We start from the raw sequence: 20628 nt of genomic DNA on the forward strand, positions 1-20628 counted from the left end.
CAATCTTTTCTAGTCCTCAGCCTACTGCCTCGGACTTGAAAATCGATTTCGAGCCGGAAAAGTCTCATTTTCGGCCCTAGGTGCGAAATATACTATACCGGCCTGGTCAGAAAACAATCACTTTCGGCCTCCATATGACGCACGAAAACCAGCTCATTACATCCAAGTGGGGCAAAAAAAGCATTCCTGACCAGCAATTAGGAGGTCCTGGGTTCTATTCCCAGGCTGACAAATAATTTTTGTGTAGTAGCGCTCATCAAATTTCCATATAACTGTTCACCCTGTTGTCAATATTTGCAGTAGTAGAAGTCTTCGGGGTGATCCACAGCATATAATTGGGATTTTCATTTAATAATAATTATTCATCAATTAGCATTTGAACAATGGAACTTCCTATTTATTTCCATCTGTAAACATGAAGTAGTTTTTTTTTCAATTATTGGAATAGGATCCCCAAAGAAACCTACTGTCATAATATGACAGTATCATACTTGTGAAAGAAATATTCAGCTGTTTTCATAAACAGCTATGTATGATTACAAGTTGCGGATTTCAAAAAACAATTCAACAGTTCATGAGCGAGCTCTTCAACCTAGTCACTAGTATTATAAATGCCACTATTCGTAAATTGATAAAAAGCATCATTCAAACAAATAAGGATATCAAATCAATTCATGAGTTTAAAAACAGAATCTTCAAAACAGAAAGGAGAATAAGATTATGGTGTATTCTGTGCTTACATTCTGTGTCGAGGCAAATGTCTCAACGTTTGAGGCATTACCCACATGCCTCGGCGCACGGCATATTGACGGGCGAACACACGCCCCATGCCTTGTCAATACAGAGTAGATACTCAGACGCTTAGACCAGTTATAGAATAGACACGATGAGAAGTCTAACCTCTGAAGCCAATATCTACCGCCATATCTCCAAATCGTGACGTCATCATCGGATAGAAAACTTTCAGATTGTTTCCATTTCAAAAGGATGTGAATTATTATCCATTGAAATAGTAAACTCCAGCTGCGCATCCGCTGAAATAGACACAATCTGCTATGGAAAACAATGTAAACAAACTCTACAGAAAAGTTTTATATCTGATGCTGACGTAATGATTTGGTGATTTGGCAGTAGATATTGGCTTCATCGACTTTCAGTATGAATATACAATAGGCCGTGTCTATTCTATAACTGGTCTAAGCTCAGACGCAGCGATTGACCCAAATTTGCATATTTAGCTGATTATTATTCTTTTTCGTAAGCTTCAAATGGTAAATAAATAGATCATAATAGAAAACGTAAATATTACTAATGCTATAATTATTAAAAAGCTGCGAGCTGCTTGCCGTTCTATAATAATTCATTGACAGGTATTTATGTAATTCATACAAATTTGTTTTTGTTTTCGATAGTCACATTATTGTGACGACTGGCCGTCATTTTATTGATGTAAGTACAGTGGATCCGGCCTACTATATTTCTTCAGAATATCGATTAATAACATCTAGCTTTAAATAAATACTATCTCTAAATCCAATAACTTTTGTAATATAGATAACATAGATGAACAAAAATCTGGCTTGGAAGTTGTTGTAAGTTTACTTGTTTGTATCACTTAGGTTAACCTAACCTCCAACTGTTAGACGTACAGTATTCTGAACTTTGTTTTGTAAAAGTGCAATAATATGGGCTTCTATCAACAGTTTGTAAAAATGGTTTTCTTTCTAGATTTTATAGTAATGTTATGTAGCCTACATAGGCGAGGTGAAATAAAAGCGTTGTAATGCTAATAGAAATAGCCTAATGTCTTACCTAGCCTAGGTCTACTATGATTTAGTTCATTTACTAATAGTTTAAAACAAGTAAATATCTTGTCAAATGACAATAAAATTCACAAATTTAAAAGAGAAGCTTATATATTGTACTCAATTGAAGAATAGTATTTGGGCTTTTGTGTTACAGTTCAGATTCCAAACTCAACCCAAGGTCTATAGAAACCATATTATAGACCAATTTATAGTCCTGGTCTTAACCTAATAGACAGTTGGTCATAAATAGTGCGGATGACATTAATTTATTCTATCCTGTACTTCAGTTTATCCTGATCAACTGTTTGGTCAATATTGTTTTTATTTATGTTCATTATAATACATTTCCAATAATACACGTCAATTAAAATCTTATTAGTTATATTGCACTTTAAGTAAACCACTGATCACTTAAATTGAAATATTGATAGAATTAAATTCTAGTATATTTATTATTAAGTTTTATTAATTAGTCAACTAGACCGGTTAGTTATTATTTATTTATGAGTTATTCCAATGTTTTTGATGGTATGAATACTCAAATCCGTTATTTGATATTATCGGTATTTTATTATGGATACTACTTGTGCACTCAAGTAAAGTGTTCTCAGCCGGGTCTGCACACAGCCATAATAGTAGCTTTCCACCAATAGTAGCTGATTACTACTAGCTCCCACTAACTTACTGTAGCTATTGCAAGAAAGCAGAATTAAAAAATTACCTACCTGAAGTCAACATCCGATCAAAAAGGAACATTTCAAAGGGATACTATTGTTCCCGTGTGCAGCCTGCTTAACTTGTACACATTTTTCCCCCGAAAATACTTATTTAAGACTCGTGTCACATTCAGTTAACAAGTGTTTGAGGCCAACCAATGGCGATCTAATGTAAAGCACACTGAGACACCAGGATTGGCTTCTGGGCTGGCTATTTTGGTTTCTGCCTCCTTTTGGTGGGCCTGAGGTAAAGCTCCATGGATTCATGGTTGACTCATCACTGACGTAGGACCAGCACATTGAAATGATGTGTAACCGACTCTCCAAAGTAACATATCTGATACGGAAACTGAGAAACCATGTTCCAAAGAATTTCCTGGTTACTGCATACCATGGTCTGTTTCATAGCCACATCAACTAAGGGATTGCACTTTGGGGCCATGCAAGTGGATGTCACAGATTTCTCCTCCTACAGAAGAAAGTGGTTCGTATAATAACATCATCACCATACTTGTTGCATTGTCGCCCGCTGTTCAGGAGGCTGGGAATACTCACTGACTTCAGTCAATATGTGCTGCACAAGGGAGCTTCTGAAAGGCCAACTTCACACACTCTAAGATGCCAAATCCACAACTAGAGGGCGAGACAACATTGACCTTCCCTACCCTACATTGGCTAAGCTGCATATTTGCTGTCCAATGCGCTCATTAAAAATCTACAATAGACTTCCACTGCGGGAGCTGGAAGAAAGAGTGTTCAAGAAAGTACCCCGAGAGAAGCTAATTAACCTCCCTCTCTATTCTTTGAGGAGAAGATAAATATGAGTGAGGAGAAATATTGAATTGAATATCCGAATGACATCAAGTCGGGTCGCCAGATTCTGGCGGTCGACCGCCAGAGTTTTGTGTGTCTGGTGGTCGGTCACCGATTTTTGGCCAAAATCGATCAAACCAAAAAATTAAAGTCCCCAACGGTATAATAATAAGTTGGCCTCCACATCGCCCCTTACAGCCAAACCATACCACCACATATGCCTGCTCGCAAGTGTCTGCTGGAGTATGCTTAGGCTATTTTTATGTGCAATGGGGCGGCTCAAACCTTTGTTTATTGCAAATGTCAATGATAATTAATTATTACGTATTTATAATTTTAATTAGTAACAAACGATTGCCTATCTGACTTCCTGCAGAGATTCAATTCTTTTTTTGAATAAATTAGAAGCTTTAAAAAAAAACAATTGGTTGCCGATTGTGATACATCTTTCAAATTATATAACTTCTCACATGGGCATGAAACTGGTGAAAACTCCTCAAATTGCCTTTGGACACCACATTTCCCACTCTATGATTCCCTACAATGCATACAATATTAAAAGTATTACAATTGAAAGTAATCTATCCTTTGTATCTATTGACATAGTGACATGAAATGAACAAAGTTATTTAATTGACAATAAATTATGCTCGATCTAATCCTGAGACTATTCACGGTGTACGGTGCATAGCCCTTTATTACTAAACGAGTTCTTCGGGTTGAGTGATCAGTTTCTCTAATCCATGTCATTTTTTTCAGTGAAGCTACCTTGTAATTGTGACCCGCGTGCCTTCCGATGGCACCGGTACCACTAGAGGGTCATCAGACCCCTGTGGGAAACAATGTACCCCAGGAGGGAAACAGAGGTGGTTCAATATCTTTGGCAGTGCTCATAGACTTCATCGTCCAAAGAACTTACCATGAATTGACTGTTCTAGCAGAGCTGTGAGTTTCTAGTTCTTTTTATAGTAAAATATTATTTTTTCATAAAAATTATTGTTTTTCAATACCAGTTAATTAGACACATTGAATAATATTAGGGAGAGAGAATGGATTGAGGAAAATACATCATGAAGTCACATATTTCTGGAACTTTAATAACGTTCTATTGAATTAATTCTACGATCTTCTAACATGATTCATTACTAATCTGTGGTAAGATTTATAATGCTTCGTTCAAGATCTTGCTTTTAGGAAATTGATAGTCCTTATTCTATATTCTTCGATTCATCTTCAATATCATTGATCAAAACGTGCTTAACTATCTTAGATTTAGACGATTAATCAAAGTAAAAATTCAATTAAAGTTTCTGTAATATTTCTAGTAGCCTGTTTTTACCTTCAGTTAATGATTGATTGTTATTCATTCAGAAATTCATATACTATTCAAATCAATGATTAGATTGGATTAGTTTGATATCTTCATCCATGTAAGTTACAATTTGCTGGCTTATACACAATTCACAATAAATCAATTTTCAGAGTATTTTTTAGAATATGACGAATTATTGATCAGATGATGATGGATTGTAATATGAACTTCGATAATATAATTTTATAATGTAACTACACAAATCTGCAGCGTTTCAACAAAATATTTGTCAATTCTTGGAAAAAGATATAACATAATATCCTTTCCATTAACACACAGTCGGATTGGAAGAGAACCAACAGGATTACCAAAAAAATGTTCCTCTCCCGGATTTTGATTGTTGATGTAGTTATGATTGTGGAAATCATATTTGTAATAAATTCAAATTATATAATTAAATTTATATACGGTACCAGAATTGAATTTATAAACCTAATGGCATTAGGCTTGTCGCTCATGATTTGATTTGTTTGAGGAATTAAACTCATGGCGTAAGTTACTATTTAAACCAGCATTATTGTATGAAGCAGCCATTTAATATCCTCACAATTTATTATTTTTTATTGTTTATTGACGTTATAAAATTATTCATACTTAATTTGTTTGTATTCGAAATTGTATTGTTTTTGTGACAAAGTTTCTATTCTAAATTAGAAGCAAACCTCCATTTCAATATTTTCAAAGTTCTTAATTCAGTGATACAATATACCTCTGCTTTTCTCAGGTTACCTCGAAAAACCGATATGGAGAGGAAAATTGAAATTTACAATTTCTCAGCAAGGACACGCCAATTATTCGTCAGGCTTCTCGCCTTGGTGAAATGGGCAAATAGTGCTTCCAAAGTTGATAAATCGGCCGTAAGTATGCAAAAAAGAACATTAATTTACCTCCAGTGTATTAATGTGTATAAAATTCCTTCTTTAATCCTCCATGGCTGGGACTTGCCCTATTACTATCACCTGAGTTACCAAATAAATTTTTTTCAACTACTTTGTATCAATTGTATGAGGATGTGAATTTCATGTTTCATTAAGAACGCAAGTAAGAGGACTTGCAATTCCCACTTCTTATAATAATTTTCAAGAATACAATAATAAGAATCATATAATATAATAATCTCCAAGCTCTCATTGCAAAAATGTTTCAAAGATATCCTAGATACTACCACATCAGCATTTGGCTGTTGGTTGTTGATACCCAAAAGAAAATATTATCTTTCAATTTATTAAAATAAAATATTATCATTTACTCAATTTCTAATTTCTTCCACTGAATAAGCTCAGTGTTTGTTCCGATTCTGAAACTGAGTATCTAGTGTAGGCACTTTAAACGGAGAAATGTCAGCTGTTGAACCCCGTATGAAACATGTTATGATAAATGCAACCCTATGTAGCCTACAAGTAAACGTGGTTTAGCGTTAAAAGTAGATGGTGCATTTGACCCTAAGCAGTGCATCCAGTAGATAATTCAAAATTTACCTTGATGGTATAAATTTCTATATTATTTCAAATCCGTTTTCTCCTTGAACAATAACAGTTAATTGCCATAGATGTGATTCTACTCGTAATTACAATGCAATTGATTTGGTTGTTTTCAATTTTGCAGCAAATTATGGCTTTCTTGGATAAGCAGTCGCTGTTGTTTGTCGACACAGCAGATTTGCTGGCCAGAATCGCAAGAGAGACGTTGGTCCACGCCCGTCTACCTAATTTCCATATTCCAGCCGCTGTTGAAGTACTTACAACTGGCACCTATGGAAGACTTCCCTCATGCATTCGGGTGAGTTTTCTTCAATCAATCTTTTTTTTCAGCTAATTCGCTTTATTAATAATAAAACTGTCCAATATTTCATTTCCGACACAGTGTTTGGTGAGATGCATCAAAGCATCATCATATTCATAATGAAAACAAATAGTAGCCAAATATCGCGGATTTGTTTAATTTAAGGTGGGGGACACCATAGGTGTTGGAACATGTTAGTGTTTTCTGAAAATAAATTCGTCATATATTTGTATGTTCATTACCATTCTATTACAACTTGTTATAAAGTTTATCTATAAGTTGTGTTCTCCAAATTGAGGTAGTTGAAAATGTTTAGTTTTTCTATACATTCACATTGGTTACTTGACCAAACAACGAACAACTCAATACAGGGTTGTGATTAAAAAATAATTGCTCATTAGTGTTTAAACGATCCACCTAAAATTTATACACTTGAAGGTTATGGCTCTCATCGCCTTTAATTTTCACTTTTTATACACATTTTTTAGAAAAAAATATTTTCAACTTTTTTCTTTCAAGTTATGACGTTCTAAAGTAACTGCAACTTGATCAACTCATAGCAAATAGTCTATACCTGAAAAATATAAAATTTTGAATTTGGTGTTGGAATTCCTACAATCTTACTTCGTCTGAAAATTTATTTACTAAGATATTCAATACAATGGCAGCTCTTTGGAATCCCGTGTCAAATAATGTATAGTATTATGTTATAAAATATGCAATATTGTGTTTCATATTTAATCGACGAATACATTTTTAATGCAGTGGTCTTTCTTCTCTAAACTAACACTATGAATATGTTTCCAGGATCGAATTGTACCAGCAGATCCGATTACATCAAGTGAAAGAAAATCAACATTGAATAGATTGAATCAAGTGATTCAACATCGTCTTGTCACTGGTAATCTTCTCCCTCAAATGAGAAATCTCAAGGTACAGTGAAGATTTCTATTTTCAATTAATTAATAATAACACATTTTAAATCATAGAATGTAAATAATCTGTATTAATAATTCGTTAGATTCTAATTCAATTCTAATCTATTGAGTTGTTTTAACTCACTTATGGCAATACACTAGAATCATTTAGAAATGAATTTACATTAAAATTAGAATTGCATTTTTCTTGTTTAATCATTAATATAATTCGATTTCTTAGTTTCAGGATCCAGCGTAATATTGCTTATCAATGCATCCTATGAAGATTATAATCTATAATCTAAATAGTACAAGTTATCGACAAGCATTTTGATATAACAGTATTATGAAATTAGCGTCGTAATTCAATTTATGGTTTCTTTCAAAGATTTGCTTGGAAATATTTATTTTTCGGGAAGCATGAATATGCTATCGTATGCAATAGGAAGCAAATTTTTTATGTGAGTAATTTTTGACTGTGAATCTCCTCGTCAAGTTTTAGAATTGTAACCTATCATTCTTACCTTCCAGATCGAGGCAGGCAGAGTAACGTTCCATGTGGAGCATGAATTCGAAGTGTCTCTTACTGTTATGGGAGATGGGCCGAACATACCTTGGAGACTCCTTGATATAGATATCCTGGTTGAAGATAAGGAAACAGGAGGTGAGTGGGCAAGTAGATATAAGATTTTGTACTGTTTATATTGGATTCCTCCTATTTTAAAAATAATCCGCTATACAACCTATGTCAACTCCTTCCTGAAGATCAAAAGAAATATGACTTCCAGAGACTTCGTTTCAATTTTCAAATTTACAACGCACATTTGCTGCAGATATATGTGCGTATTGAAACGGACCAAGCCTTTCGAATTGTGTAGTGAAGAGTAATAGAATGTGTTGAATGTGTGAATGTGAAAGTGTCAGAAGCAGAGTAGTGTCAAAAGCAGAATAGTTTGAATATATATCTAAAATACATTATAGTTTACAATATATTTATATTTTTTTCAAATATCTGTTGTCAATTTCAAGTTAGTTGTTGCTAGAAGTAGTAGTCCTGGTTAGAACTACCTATATTATTAATTTAACTCTTTATGATTTTAGAAAAAAAGTTCATTAGTCTTTTTAGAAGAGATGTATAAAAAAACAATGTATAAAAAAATCAATAATTAAATCCTAGAACATGTGATAACAGACAAAGGATGATTTATATGAGGATCTTTTGGTAAATGCTCTATACACATTCAATACTTGTTTAAAAGTAAATGTAATGAGTCAGCAAGGTAGGCTATACAATAATATATGGCTTCACAACAAAACATTCAATGGAAGTACATTAGTGCTGGAAGTCGGGTCTTTAGTGAAAAAATTGCTACAAATACCAATGAGTTCATTATACATATTAAACGAAAATCGAAATTGATACGTTCTAACCTACAACAAGCTATAGTTTATCCATTTGTATTTTCGTTTCATTATTATAATAAAGTCACTCACTAGACAGTTATTTCTCATGAATTGCTCAATATACAGTCACGTGCTATGGTGAAGAGTTTGAATTAGTTATGACATCATTGTTGATGAGTATTTTTTGCATGTTTGTTTCAGATGGAAAGGCTCTTGTTCATTCTCTTCAAGTGCAGTACATTCATCAAGTTGTTCAAGCACGACTGGTTGATAATCCAAATCCTCTTACTGAAGTTTATACATGTCTCCATTTCTTTTGTCAATCTTTACAATTGGAGGTAAGTCGCCAATTATTCTCATATTCTCAATGTGCTTGATCAATTCAGTAAATGCTTATGCTCTAGAAACAGTCGTTGTACGACTCTCAAGTACTTACTTGAATACGACCTTGTATATAAAATATTTTGAACATGAAAATAAAGACTTGGAATATTATCTTGTATTTATAGGCAGTCAATCAATTGCAATAATAATTATATTGAAATTTGGATATGTTTGATTCGGTATTCAAGAGAGTAAAATAACGATAATTGGAACACAATAAAACATAACGAGTACCCTTTTTTCAACACTTATATTACAATGATTTTTTACACTGATATTTCAATTCTTCAAGAGCCATTTTCAAGTGTACATCAATTCAATAAACAACATTGAATTAATGCTTGTTTGCTAGTTCCCAGAATACTGGCAAACTAGAATTAATTCAATGTTTTTCATTAATTTTATTTACACTTGAAAATGGCACTTGTAGAGTTGATTTTAGTTGTGTTGTGATGAAATGAAAAGGGTACTTGATATCTTTAATTTTGTTTCAATAATTTCAGTAGTCTTAATAAGAAAAGTGCGTAGTTGAAAGTAATTCAATATGATATTACTCTATGCTCACATAATCCGCTTCATAGTTGGTGTCCATAATCTTTTCGAAGGCCAAAGGTTCAATAATACTTGGTTGTATTCAGTATTTTCATTTCTACTTTCAGGTATTATACTCTCAAACACTGCGACTATGTAGAGACAGATTGGATGGTCACATTCATGTGGAGGAGTATGTTCCTGGCAAATGCCTTTCCATTGCTTATTGGAGGTGAGTTATATACATTCATTATTCATTTTTTTACTTTCCTTGCCCTACTACCATAGGTAAGGAAAGTATTGCTTTCCAAAAAAATTAAGGTACCCCAATTTCAAGTTTTCTATATGTTTCAAGGTCCCCTGAGTCCAAAAAAATGATTTTTGGGAGTTGGTGTGTGTATGTGTGTGTGTAAGTGTGTATGTCTGTGAACACGATAACTCCATTCCTAATTAACCGATTGACTAGAAATTTTAAACTTAAGGTCCTTATACCATGAGGACCCGACAATAAGAAATTAAATAAAATTCAATTCAAGATGGCGGAAAAATGGCGGATAATTAGGCTACTAAAAACCCATGTTTTTCACGATTTTCTCAAAAACGGCTCTAACGATTTTCTTCAAATTTATACCATGGATAGATATTTATAAGCCCTATCAACTGACATGAGTCTCATTTCTGGGAGAATTGCAGGAGCTCGGTAATATTCTTGAGAAAAATGGCGGATGGTTACTAAAAACCATGTTTTTCACGATTTTCTCAAAAATGACTTGACCGATTTATTTCAAATTCATACCTTCTATACTTATTTATCAGCTCTATCAACTGGCATGAGTCTTTTCCCTGTGATACTTATGGGATCCACATCATCCTTGAGAAATGGACTTTATAAACTCCTTCTCGTGCATGAGGTAGGTAGGTAGAGCAGTTTATAAAAAGAACACATAGTCGAGATATTTAATCTGTAGAACAGCTGTTTTGACGACTTTTAAAAAATCATCGAATTCCACAATTATTTACACAAGGGAAAAAGTACTCTGAAAACTATTAGATATACACATATAGTCTGATCGTATTTTCAAATATGTTGCCGCTAATCGTCATTATGTTATTCCCTTAAATTATTCTCGTTCAAGAATGAGGCTTACAGCAATGAGATTTTTATAGCAATAGAAGTCTCTTGTAACCTTAAAACTCTACCCGAATACATGCTATACATTATTTAATGGATCTATCAAACCTCATCTCCCATAATCTAATGACTCCAACTCTGTCACAAGAAAATCTCAACACAATGATCCAAAAATTTTCACCGCATACTTCTCTGGCATTGAAAACCTCAAACCTCAGATCTTCTCTATATTGTCTCTTCTAACCCTTCCACTCTTTCTAGCAACCTCTTGCTCTTATCTACAATCTCCCATCCTGAAAAATAGTTGATCACTCAACTCCAGTGCACCTGCATTTATGATTTAACATTACTTATTATTTCGTTAGAAATACAAAGAGAGTTTTATTCCAAATCACATGCATTAGTTTTGTTGCTTGTATCGGCTACAAGGTTGACAGATTACAGATTGAGGATCATTTCAATGTGAAATTCGTAGCATCAGCTAAAGATTAAGCTATTATTCTTTTTCTGATCATTAAATTCTTTTCCCAGGGAACTGACTTCGAAAGACCCACGATCGGAGCTAGGATACCGACTAACAGTATTGGTCGATACTCACGACTCGGCTCGGCCATTGTCCGTGCAGCATGTACCTGCGCTTGGAAATAAGGTTACGTTCTAAACTTTTTATTTCATTTTTGAAAACAATTTTCCAATTGACTATGATGTATACGATAGTTCTTTTTCTGCATCATATTTCTCAATCAACTCTATTGAAACTCTTGGTCAAAATAACCATCTCTCACTTCCTCAATCTTCACTTTACTCAATTTTTCCAATTTTCTCACCTGTTATGAACCATCATCATTATGTTTCATTGTTTAGATTTCAAATAGTTGTATTTTCACACAATTATCATTCTATTTTGTTTTATTACAAGGTTCTCAACAGTTTCAAGCTTTAAATTCATAGGTCTATTGAGTCTCAATTAGGCAATGATTCCATAGAGGCTTTAGAAGCGTGTAGATTTCAAGTTTTTTGTAGGCCTACGTATCAAGTACAGAAAAATATGTTCAGAAAAAATCGAAAACTTCTGTTTTAAAATCTCATTATTAAAAATAATAAGAAAATAATATGCATGTTATGGAAAAATAGTACTATAAAACCAATGGGAAAATCTTTTGTGAAAAGAACGGTTGAATATCTTAAACGTTACTCAAATTCCTAGTGATATCAAACTATGCACATTTTGGTGGCTTGTGCAGCGGACTTCTCATCATGGAGAAAAGGTTGTTTTTTCATAACTTGTTCAGTGTCTATCCTAATATGATCAATTATAGTATTGAGTATAGAGCTAAGTTAAATGTAAAGGTTTGTAATCATTCTTGTTTCCATTCTCTGAGGTAGATTTTCTATATCCGGGAACGTTCTGATATATTTTATTAGATGAATAAAGGGCTATTTCATGATATTTCTCGAGTACTTTATATTAATAAAATAATGAATCTTCCAGTATTTTTTATAAATAATGCCCAGCTTGTTCCTCAAGCTGATCACTCTTCTATAGTGAGGTTCATGTTATAATGGCAGTGTACAATAGTGTTGCTGTCCTTTTCTATCATTCAAGAAATCAGATAGCGCTTATCTCTCTCTAGCTTTGAAATGTTGTCAGTTTGCCTGAAATATTTCATTTTCACTTTTGACAGTGACTGTACAAATGTAAACAAATAATTCTCAGCCTCCATTTTTCCTTTATTCTACCAAAATCATTCCCTACACATTTCTTCATTCCCCCCTATGCACAGACCTGTAGCATAGCCACCTCTAATACAGGTATTAGAGGTGTCTATGCCTGTAGTCTTGTAGGGGGTTTCCTATATATCATTGTACTGTAACCAATTTCTGTATGTAACATTCTGGGTAATAAATTTATTTGTTTTGATTTTGAAAATACTTCAGTACACAAGTCGAATAATTGCTTTAAAAAGTATTTTTGAATAAATGAAATAATTTTTAGATATTATCGTATAAGAAACACAAATTATACTGAAATGACAATTTAAAAGTTCAAAACTTTGACCATCCTAGACTTCGTCCATGCTTCAGTTAGCCCACCGTATAGGTTATCACTTTGATACCGGTATAAATAATATCGAAAGTTTATAACAGAATCATTTCCATTTAAATTACCGTATGTTATTATAAATAGGATTTCTATTTTGCTATTATTCCATAGAGAAATTGGAATAGAATACTCACCGAGCACCTTTATTTCTGTTGTTTTGAAGTTTAGATTGGTGTATCACAGCTTCTCAAATTAGCCGCCATTTCAGGTTGTATGAAAATAAAAATCTGATCTAAAAGCAAAGTTTCGAATCAAATCATGGAAAAATATATTCTATTGATGAATTATTTCATTTATTTGTTTATTGCAGTGATCCGTGGTCTAGTGGATAGAGTGCTTGCGTAGCAGCATAGAGATTCCGGGTTCAAACCCTCTCACAACTAAAAGTTTTTTAACCAGATCACTCCCGTGTTATCGGATGGGCACGTTAAACTGTCGGTCCTGGCTGCAATATGACAGTCGTAAGGCCCATTGACGGTTTAAATGATATATTCAGGTGAGGTGGGACCTTCCCGCAAGGGACTACCCACCAACAAAAGCCATACGAATTACTTTTTTATTGATGAATTTAATTGATTTGACACGAAATTGATTATTTTATCAAGGAAAAATAATGGGATCAAATTTAATGGGAGAAATTGAGTAGGCTAACAGCTCTGTACACTCAGTAGCAAAATTGAGACAACTAGGCAATGTTGTTCTCATATCTTTCTTCACTGCCATTATAACGTGGACCTCACTATAGGTAGGCCTATATCAACACTTGAAAGTGCTCCCCACAAATCTTGCTATAGTGAGATTCGCCTTCCTACTTTCAGCATTTCTTGTAAATAACTTCAATGCTCTAAATTCAACCAATGATGACAATTTGGAGTGAATCTCTAATACTCCATACTCCATCAACAATATTTTGATAATCATTAAACAAAAATCCCAACTAAATACTGTCTTTTATTTCACCCCGAAGACTCATGCTACTGCAAAATATTGATAACAGGGTGGACAGCTAGAAGGTGCTTCTCAGGTCTCACTGCTATTCTGTGAGTTATTGCCCAAATATTATAAATCATTTACCAGCCTATTTTAACAATTGCAATATCTCATTTCTTTCCATCTTAACACTATAAACTGGATTATAATTTAATAAAATTATTAATTTCTGTTCTCTTCACAATTTTTGCTTTTGAGATTAACCTTTACTTTCAGCATTCCAAAATTAGATTGGAAATTCTCAATAGGATTCTTGCTCCGTATCCAACAATCAATCTTTAAGGAGCGGTTGCACAACAGCTGGTTAAATTTTAATCGTGATCAATTTTAAAAGAACCAATCAGAGAAGGATTTTTTGAAAAGACTGCTTCTCTGATTGGTTCTTATGAAATTAATCACGATTTAAATTCAACCCGCTTTTGTGCAACCGGCACTAACAGTTGAAAGTTACTCACTATACTCAACATAATTTACTCACTATAGTCAATCATTATATTTGAGATTTTTGATTCACCTTTTCAAACAAATACCTTTGAACAAACAATGTATACCTCGGTTTCTGTTTAATAAAGCCAAAGTTTTAATGTTAATGTTGTTATTTTATTTTGTAATAGTATTTTCCCATGATGTAAAATTTGTCTTGCTTTTATTATGTGTTTCTAAATTGTTGTATTTTTTTATTTTTGCTGATAAAACATTTCATTTAATTTGTAGGCCAACTGCAGGGCTCGCCGGCCATCCTGTCGATTGGCATTCTGCAGCCGTGCCTGCGCGCCGAGCAGCTGCTGGTAACCGTCGACACGCACACGGGCATGCTGCAGTGCCATGTGCCCCAGTACGAATCACCTCTTGTCCCCGATTTGCAAGCAGCGCTCAACGGCGACCACACCCGTCTGCCGGCGCTCATCTCTGAGCTAAGGTCACTCACTATTAATGCGCTAATGCATAGAAACTCAGTTGGTACTGGGGTCATTCAAATCGACCAAATACATTGTGTAGCTCTACTCTATTAATTTTTACAGACAATACTTAATCCAGAGCTAAGGTCACTGAAATACAGGTGTCATTCGTAAGTGCAATATCTCAAAAGTGCGAGTTTTTCAACTTTTCGTTATTTGTATCTATTATGAAAATTATCAACCCCTTTCAAATAATATAAAAATATTGCCATTTCCAAAACCTAACCTCCCTAACCTTTCCTTCTACCTTTAGAACCTAATTGAACTGAACATTTTAGGTTATGTTCATACACTAGACAAATTGAAACTCACAGTTCTGATCTGATGTACTTTGGCATGCAGCTCTCTTCTTTATGACATTTCTACTGCCCAAACTCATTTTGGAGATGAAGTCATTCATGGGAAACGGATACTTTGAACATTTGTAGGCCTCCTCTTCATCAACGTTTCACTGCCTCAACTTAACTCATTGTTCATGTGCAGTCGATATTCAGTATATAAACTATTCATTCTACGAACAATTAATTTTTGCTAACGATCGGTCATAGGTTGCAAGTAACTGTATTAATTTATTCATTCACTCACACAAGATACAATACAATAATATACAAATGAATAGGTACATGCAAAACAATAACAACAACAATCATAATATACCAAATTGAGAACTGTGATGGAAAAAAGGGGGGTAGGATTGAAGAGTTTTCTAACTATGGTACTTGGAAAACCTTCAATCATTGAGAGTGTAAAAAAGAAGCCTTGAGGTGTCTTGAGAAAAAAAGTGAATAGAAGGAAGGTAGGCTATGTAAGGATGGGATGATTAAAATCTGAATTGTTTAAAATCTGTGTGATGGCATTGTATAATGATGAGAATGATATTCTGATGGACTTTATCGACTATAATACAGATTGAAGTATCTTGGTATTGTCATTTTTACAAAATCGAATTTGATTTGTATTTCAGATACTGGATGACATGCCGTCGCTGTGAGAAGACGCTACAGCACCTGCCAGCGACGCCCCACGAGCGACTGCCTCTCCTGCACCGGCCGGACCACCCCATGTCCAAGATCGGCCGCCATCGCATGTTTGTCCGTCTTCATCGCCATCCCAACGTCATACTGGTACGTTGACAATACTAAATATATATTTGTGTTTTAGCTTGCAATTCCAGTCTTTTAGAATAACGAAAATGGAATACCAAATCAAATCAATTCATTATTTATTTTGACAATAAACTCAATACAATAATAATTGAACTAATTTACTATCACTAACTCAGTGAAATAAGATAAAATAGAATTTTGGTGAATAACCAAAAAATAACGGCAAAAGTAATTAATTATTGTAGAATAAAATTCATTGAATAATTTATTGATTTTCTGTAACATTTCCATAATTGAGAAACATTGATAGTACTGTTAAAATTCCATTTTATTTTTCTACACACTGGAATATCAGTTGGTTTCAACACGAAACTATAGTAAACGAAAATACATCACGGTATATATGTAGAATAGTAAAGTGTAATTGGTCAATAGAATCACTATTTCACAATTTTGGGATAAGTGGATTTATTCAAGACAAACTGAACTACTCATTCTCATATTTGATAATAGTATATTGCCATGAGTTGATTTTACATAAAAATGCCCTACAGGGCATTTTACGTAATTATCGTCTTACCGATGTAAGACTTATCTTATGTAATTATCGTCTTACCGATGTAAGACTTATTTTATGTAATTATCGTCTTACCGATGTAAGACTTATTTTATGTAATTATCGTCTTACCGATGTAAGACTTATTTTATGTAATTATCGTCTTACCGATGTAAGACTTATTTTATGTAATTATCGTCTTACCGATGTAAGACTTATTTTATGTAATTATCGTCTTACCGATGTAAGACTTATTTCATGTAATTATCGTCTTACCGATGTAAGACTTATTTTATGTAATTATCGTCTTACCGATGTAAGACTTGTTTTATGTAATTATCGTCTTACTGATAATTTCCAGGACTAACATAGCTCTCAAAAATTCAAATTCCATTTGAAGGAATTCAACAGTGTGTAATGTGATGATTCTTTTGGATAATATAAATTTCGAAAATATAGAACCAACTTGGGTTTGTCAATTAAAAGTTTTAAAGCTCTAACTTGCGATTGTGAATAACGAACACATTCAATTGAAAGCTTTATTTTTTCTTTGGTTAAATTGAGTGAAAGGTAAGGACTATTTCTATTAGGACAGCTCTAATGATTGTTTTCTCTGCAGATAGTGGAGCTGAAAGAAAAAGAATCGTCACCTTGCGAGATTGACTGTCTCTTCTACTTGGCGGTTGTGAAGCACTCTTCAATTGAGGATGATCCTCACGATGACTCAATAGAAACTGAAATACCAAAGATGTATTTGAAAGTCCAAACTCTTATAGAGTTCGATACGTTCGTTACCACTCATGGTCCGTTCACTTCGGTTGATGGTAAGTTGCCAACTCACATGTTTCCTTTTTCTTTCATCTTACTCCACTCTATGTTTTAATGAATTTGTAAACCCAATTCCAATTCCCAGTATTCAGAAAGATTTTAGATTTTATAAATTGTGACGCTTTCATTTCGAGGGTTTAGAGTCATAGTAGCGTATCTACAAAATTCCGTTTTTTAGCTTATCTGACCTATCTAAATAACTTTTCGTGGTCTATTCAGTGACACACACGCTTATATCATTGCATTAGCCATTGGAAAGATAAGTGGATAACGTATCTACAATCGAGTGATGAAATAAATGACACAAAAGCATATGTTCTGTTACGCTTCTTTGACTTGAACAAAACTGAATGACACAAAAGCTTATCTTCAGTTACGCTGTAGTTAGTGACCTACATAATAGCTTATGTGTCAACTTACGCTAGTGTGACAGTAACTTTGAGCGCGAAAAAGCTCACAAAATCAATGCTAACATAACTTTCATAGCCCATAAGTCTTGATTTTAACATAACTTTTATAGCCCATAAGTCTTGATTTAACAAGATAATCAGACTAGCTTCTGTATTTCTTCCTGTTTGTGTTTTATTCTGATCAATGATCACGAAAAACAGAGGAGTTTTTTTTGTGTGAGTTGGCAAAGAAATGCTTGAAGGAAGCTGATGATTGTAAGTTGGAAGAAAGTTTATTTATTTATTTATTCATTCAACTTCCAACGGTACAACACGAATTTCACATGAAAATAACATAGAAGAAGAAATACAAGCAAAGAATATATAGATAAATAATAATATACAACAATAAAAAAACATCTATGTGGATAGTTTGAAAGACAAAAATTAGAATACAGAATGAATCATAGTTAACATACAATATTACATATAAGTGAAAAGGCCCATGGAAGTTTACCACAAGGGGCATAAACAAGGAAGGGAACACCAAAATCACACCATGCAGGTATCTCTTCATAGTTCTCCTGAGAAAGCCCAAGGACACCCCAAAGAAATCAACATCAGCTGCAGCAGCCTCACAACCAGAGCGAAGTATTCTAGAAAGCCCACTATTATAGGCATAGGCTGTTAGGTGAGAGCATCTGCGGAAAATGGAACCTTGAGCACATTCCTCTTGGAACACAGATGTTTATACTAGCCAGAAGTTCAGGGCAGTCCGGATATCCATTGACAGTCTTGAAAAGAAGGACCAGGTCATAGTGTTCCCACCTCAGAACCAAAGGGAGGAGATGGACTGTCCCTTAATCTCCTCCACAGGAGCTTCAAAGTACTTGAAACCCATCCTGCAGCACAGCATCCTCACGAAACGTCTCTCCACACTTTGCAGCAGGTTAATCTGGTACAGATGGAATGGTGCCCAGATAATAGAGCCATATTCCAACACTGGAAGAACAAGAGCCCTAAACAAAACCAAGACACTCTCGGGAGAACTGAAATCCCTGATGAACCAAAATATAGAGCCAAGGAGAGATCTAGCCTCTCCAGTGATCACACTGGAGTGGGCTAAGAGACTGAGTCATAGTCACTCCAAGGTCCTTGAAACTGCATACTCTTTTCAAAGGAATGCCTCTCAAGGAGTATTGAGAATCAAGTATACTTGTTCCATGCTTGAAATACATTACAACACACTTGGTTACATTCAGAGCCATACCATTATAAAGGCATCACAAATCAAGGTTGTTGAGAGAATTCTGCAGAGATTCATGACCTAAGTCTTGCAATACCCTGTCGAATAACTTGACATCATCAGCATACATTAGAAACATGGATGATATGAAGCTTTTAATGTCGTTCATAAATGAATTGAAGAGGAGGGGGCCCAAATGGGATCCCTAAGGGACTCCAGAGGGAGCCAGGAAAGGAGATGACATATGACCCTCAGAGCTCTGAACATCAGAGTTCTGTCCCTCAGATGGCTGTTCAACCACTTGAGCATGACACATGCACCTCATAACTCTCCAGTTTGGCAACCAGGAGAGAGTGGTTAGCTCTGTCGAAGGCCTTTGAGAGGTCTAAATAAAGACAATCGACCTGGCAGGCATCCTCAAAGGCACTCATCACATACTCCTGGAACAGGAGGTGGACACAACCCTGCTATGTAAAACAAATACCTGATTTTCACAAGTGTGATTTAGCTTCCATATTTTTGGAGTTTCAGAATATGAATTACCCAGTTGCAAATTTTGAGACTGGACACAAGAAGTGCTGCAACTCCTGTTGATAAGTAGTGTGAACTCTTTGCTGATTATTTTTCATCTATTTTTGTGCAGGACACGGTTAATGTCCCGACATTTGATTTTCGTTGAAACCAGTTAGTTCCATCCTGCTGCATTACTCCAATCAATATTCAACGCAGATTGGAAGCTCTGAATGTTGGCAGAGGAACTGGGCCTGATGAAATATCCCTTCCTGTAATTAGGTTTTTCTGTTCTGGCCATTCACCTAGCCATACTGGCTCTGCCTTGCTGGAGCTTGGTGTCTTCCCCAGAGATTTCAAAAACAGTTTCTTGGTACCTATATACAAATCTGGAGATCGAGGTGATGTAAGAAACTATAGACCTATTACAATACAGTCTGTAATTGCCATGGTCTATACCACCTGTATTTCCACCTGCATAAAATGATGAGCTTTGGTGATAAATAGCCTATCATATTCATTGAAGAGAGTGAATAATTTGAAGAGAATCATTGAGAGAGATTCCAATGTAATTTTAGTGTAATTGTTTCATAATATTATGTGATTTTCAGTCATTCTCAGAGTATTTCTATTGTATTTCAGTATTCACTTTTTCAGTCCTTTAAAGAAAATGACATTAAGAAATGATGAGTTTTGGTGATAAATATCTATAGGCTGTAGTCATTGAAGATAGTAACATTTTCGAGTTTGATTCAAGTGTTATATGAAGAGGCTTGAATTTTCGAATTTAGTTTTAATGTTATTGTTTCATATTTTTTTATCCTCAATCATTCTCAGAGCATTATAATTTCATTTCAGTACTTAAATTTCCAGTCTTTCAATAATGCCGTACCTACTTATTAGGCACCTGTGATTTTCTATACTTTTTATAAATTATCATATATCTCTCATATTTTGTTATTGAATGTCAATAAACATCTATAAAATACATGGAACAATTGAATAAATTGTTACTATTCATAGCTGATCAATCTCAGAATAGCTTATCTCCAAAAAATGATACATTTTTGGAAATTGATTA

The 20628-nt window shown here is 34.2% G+C and overlaps 2 protein-coding genes across 4 annotated transcripts in view; both read left to right on the top strand.

Annotated features, from left to right (window-relative positions):
• The first annotated feature begins 1207 nt into the window (after positions 1-1207).
• LOC120350004 (mediator of RNA polymerase II transcription subunit 14-like) lies at positions 1208-11618 on the top strand. 3 transcript variants are annotated; one of them, XM_039421925.1, is made up of 9 exons: positions 1208-1449; positions 4097-4282; positions 5434-5566; positions 6315-6488; positions 7299-7424; positions 7940-8072; positions 9014-9150; positions 9856-9959; positions 11391-11618. In XM_039421925.1, exons 2-9 carry the CDS (start codon positions 4134-4136, stop codon positions 11518-11520), a joined length of 1086 nt encoding a protein of 361 aa, XP_039277859.1. In that variant the 5' UTR covers positions 1208-1449; positions 4097-4133; the 3' UTR covers positions 11521-11618. The 3 variants fall into 3 exon arrangements, with proteins under 3 accessions (XP_039277859.1, XP_039277852.1, XP_039277869.1); XM_039421918.1 differs by having other exon boundaries at positions 1208-1370; XM_039421935.1 differs by having other exon boundaries at positions 1251-1271.
• A 3049-nt stretch (positions 11619-14667) lies between these two features.
• The window catches only part of LOC111043578 (mediator of RNA polymerase II transcription subunit 14), a 43288-nt gene continuing 37327 nt past the window's right edge, over positions 14668-20628 (top strand). The window contains exons 1-3 of the mRNA XM_039421904.1: positions 14668-14872; positions 15877-16036; positions 17194-17398. Of these exons, the coding sequence (XP_039277838.1) occupies positions 14766-14872; positions 15877-16036; positions 17194-17398 (472 nt within the window). The 5' untranslated portion in view covers positions 14668-14765. The remainder of the gene's footprint in view (positions 14873-15876; positions 16037-17193; positions 17399-20628) is intronic.

Source organism: Nilaparvata lugens, chromosome 1, assembly GCF_014356525.2.
Source record: "Nilaparvata lugens isolate BPH chromosome 1, ASM1435652v1, whole genome shotgun sequence".
NCBI lineage: Eukaryota > Metazoa > Arthropoda > Insecta > Hemiptera > Delphacidae > Nilaparvata > Nilaparvata lugens.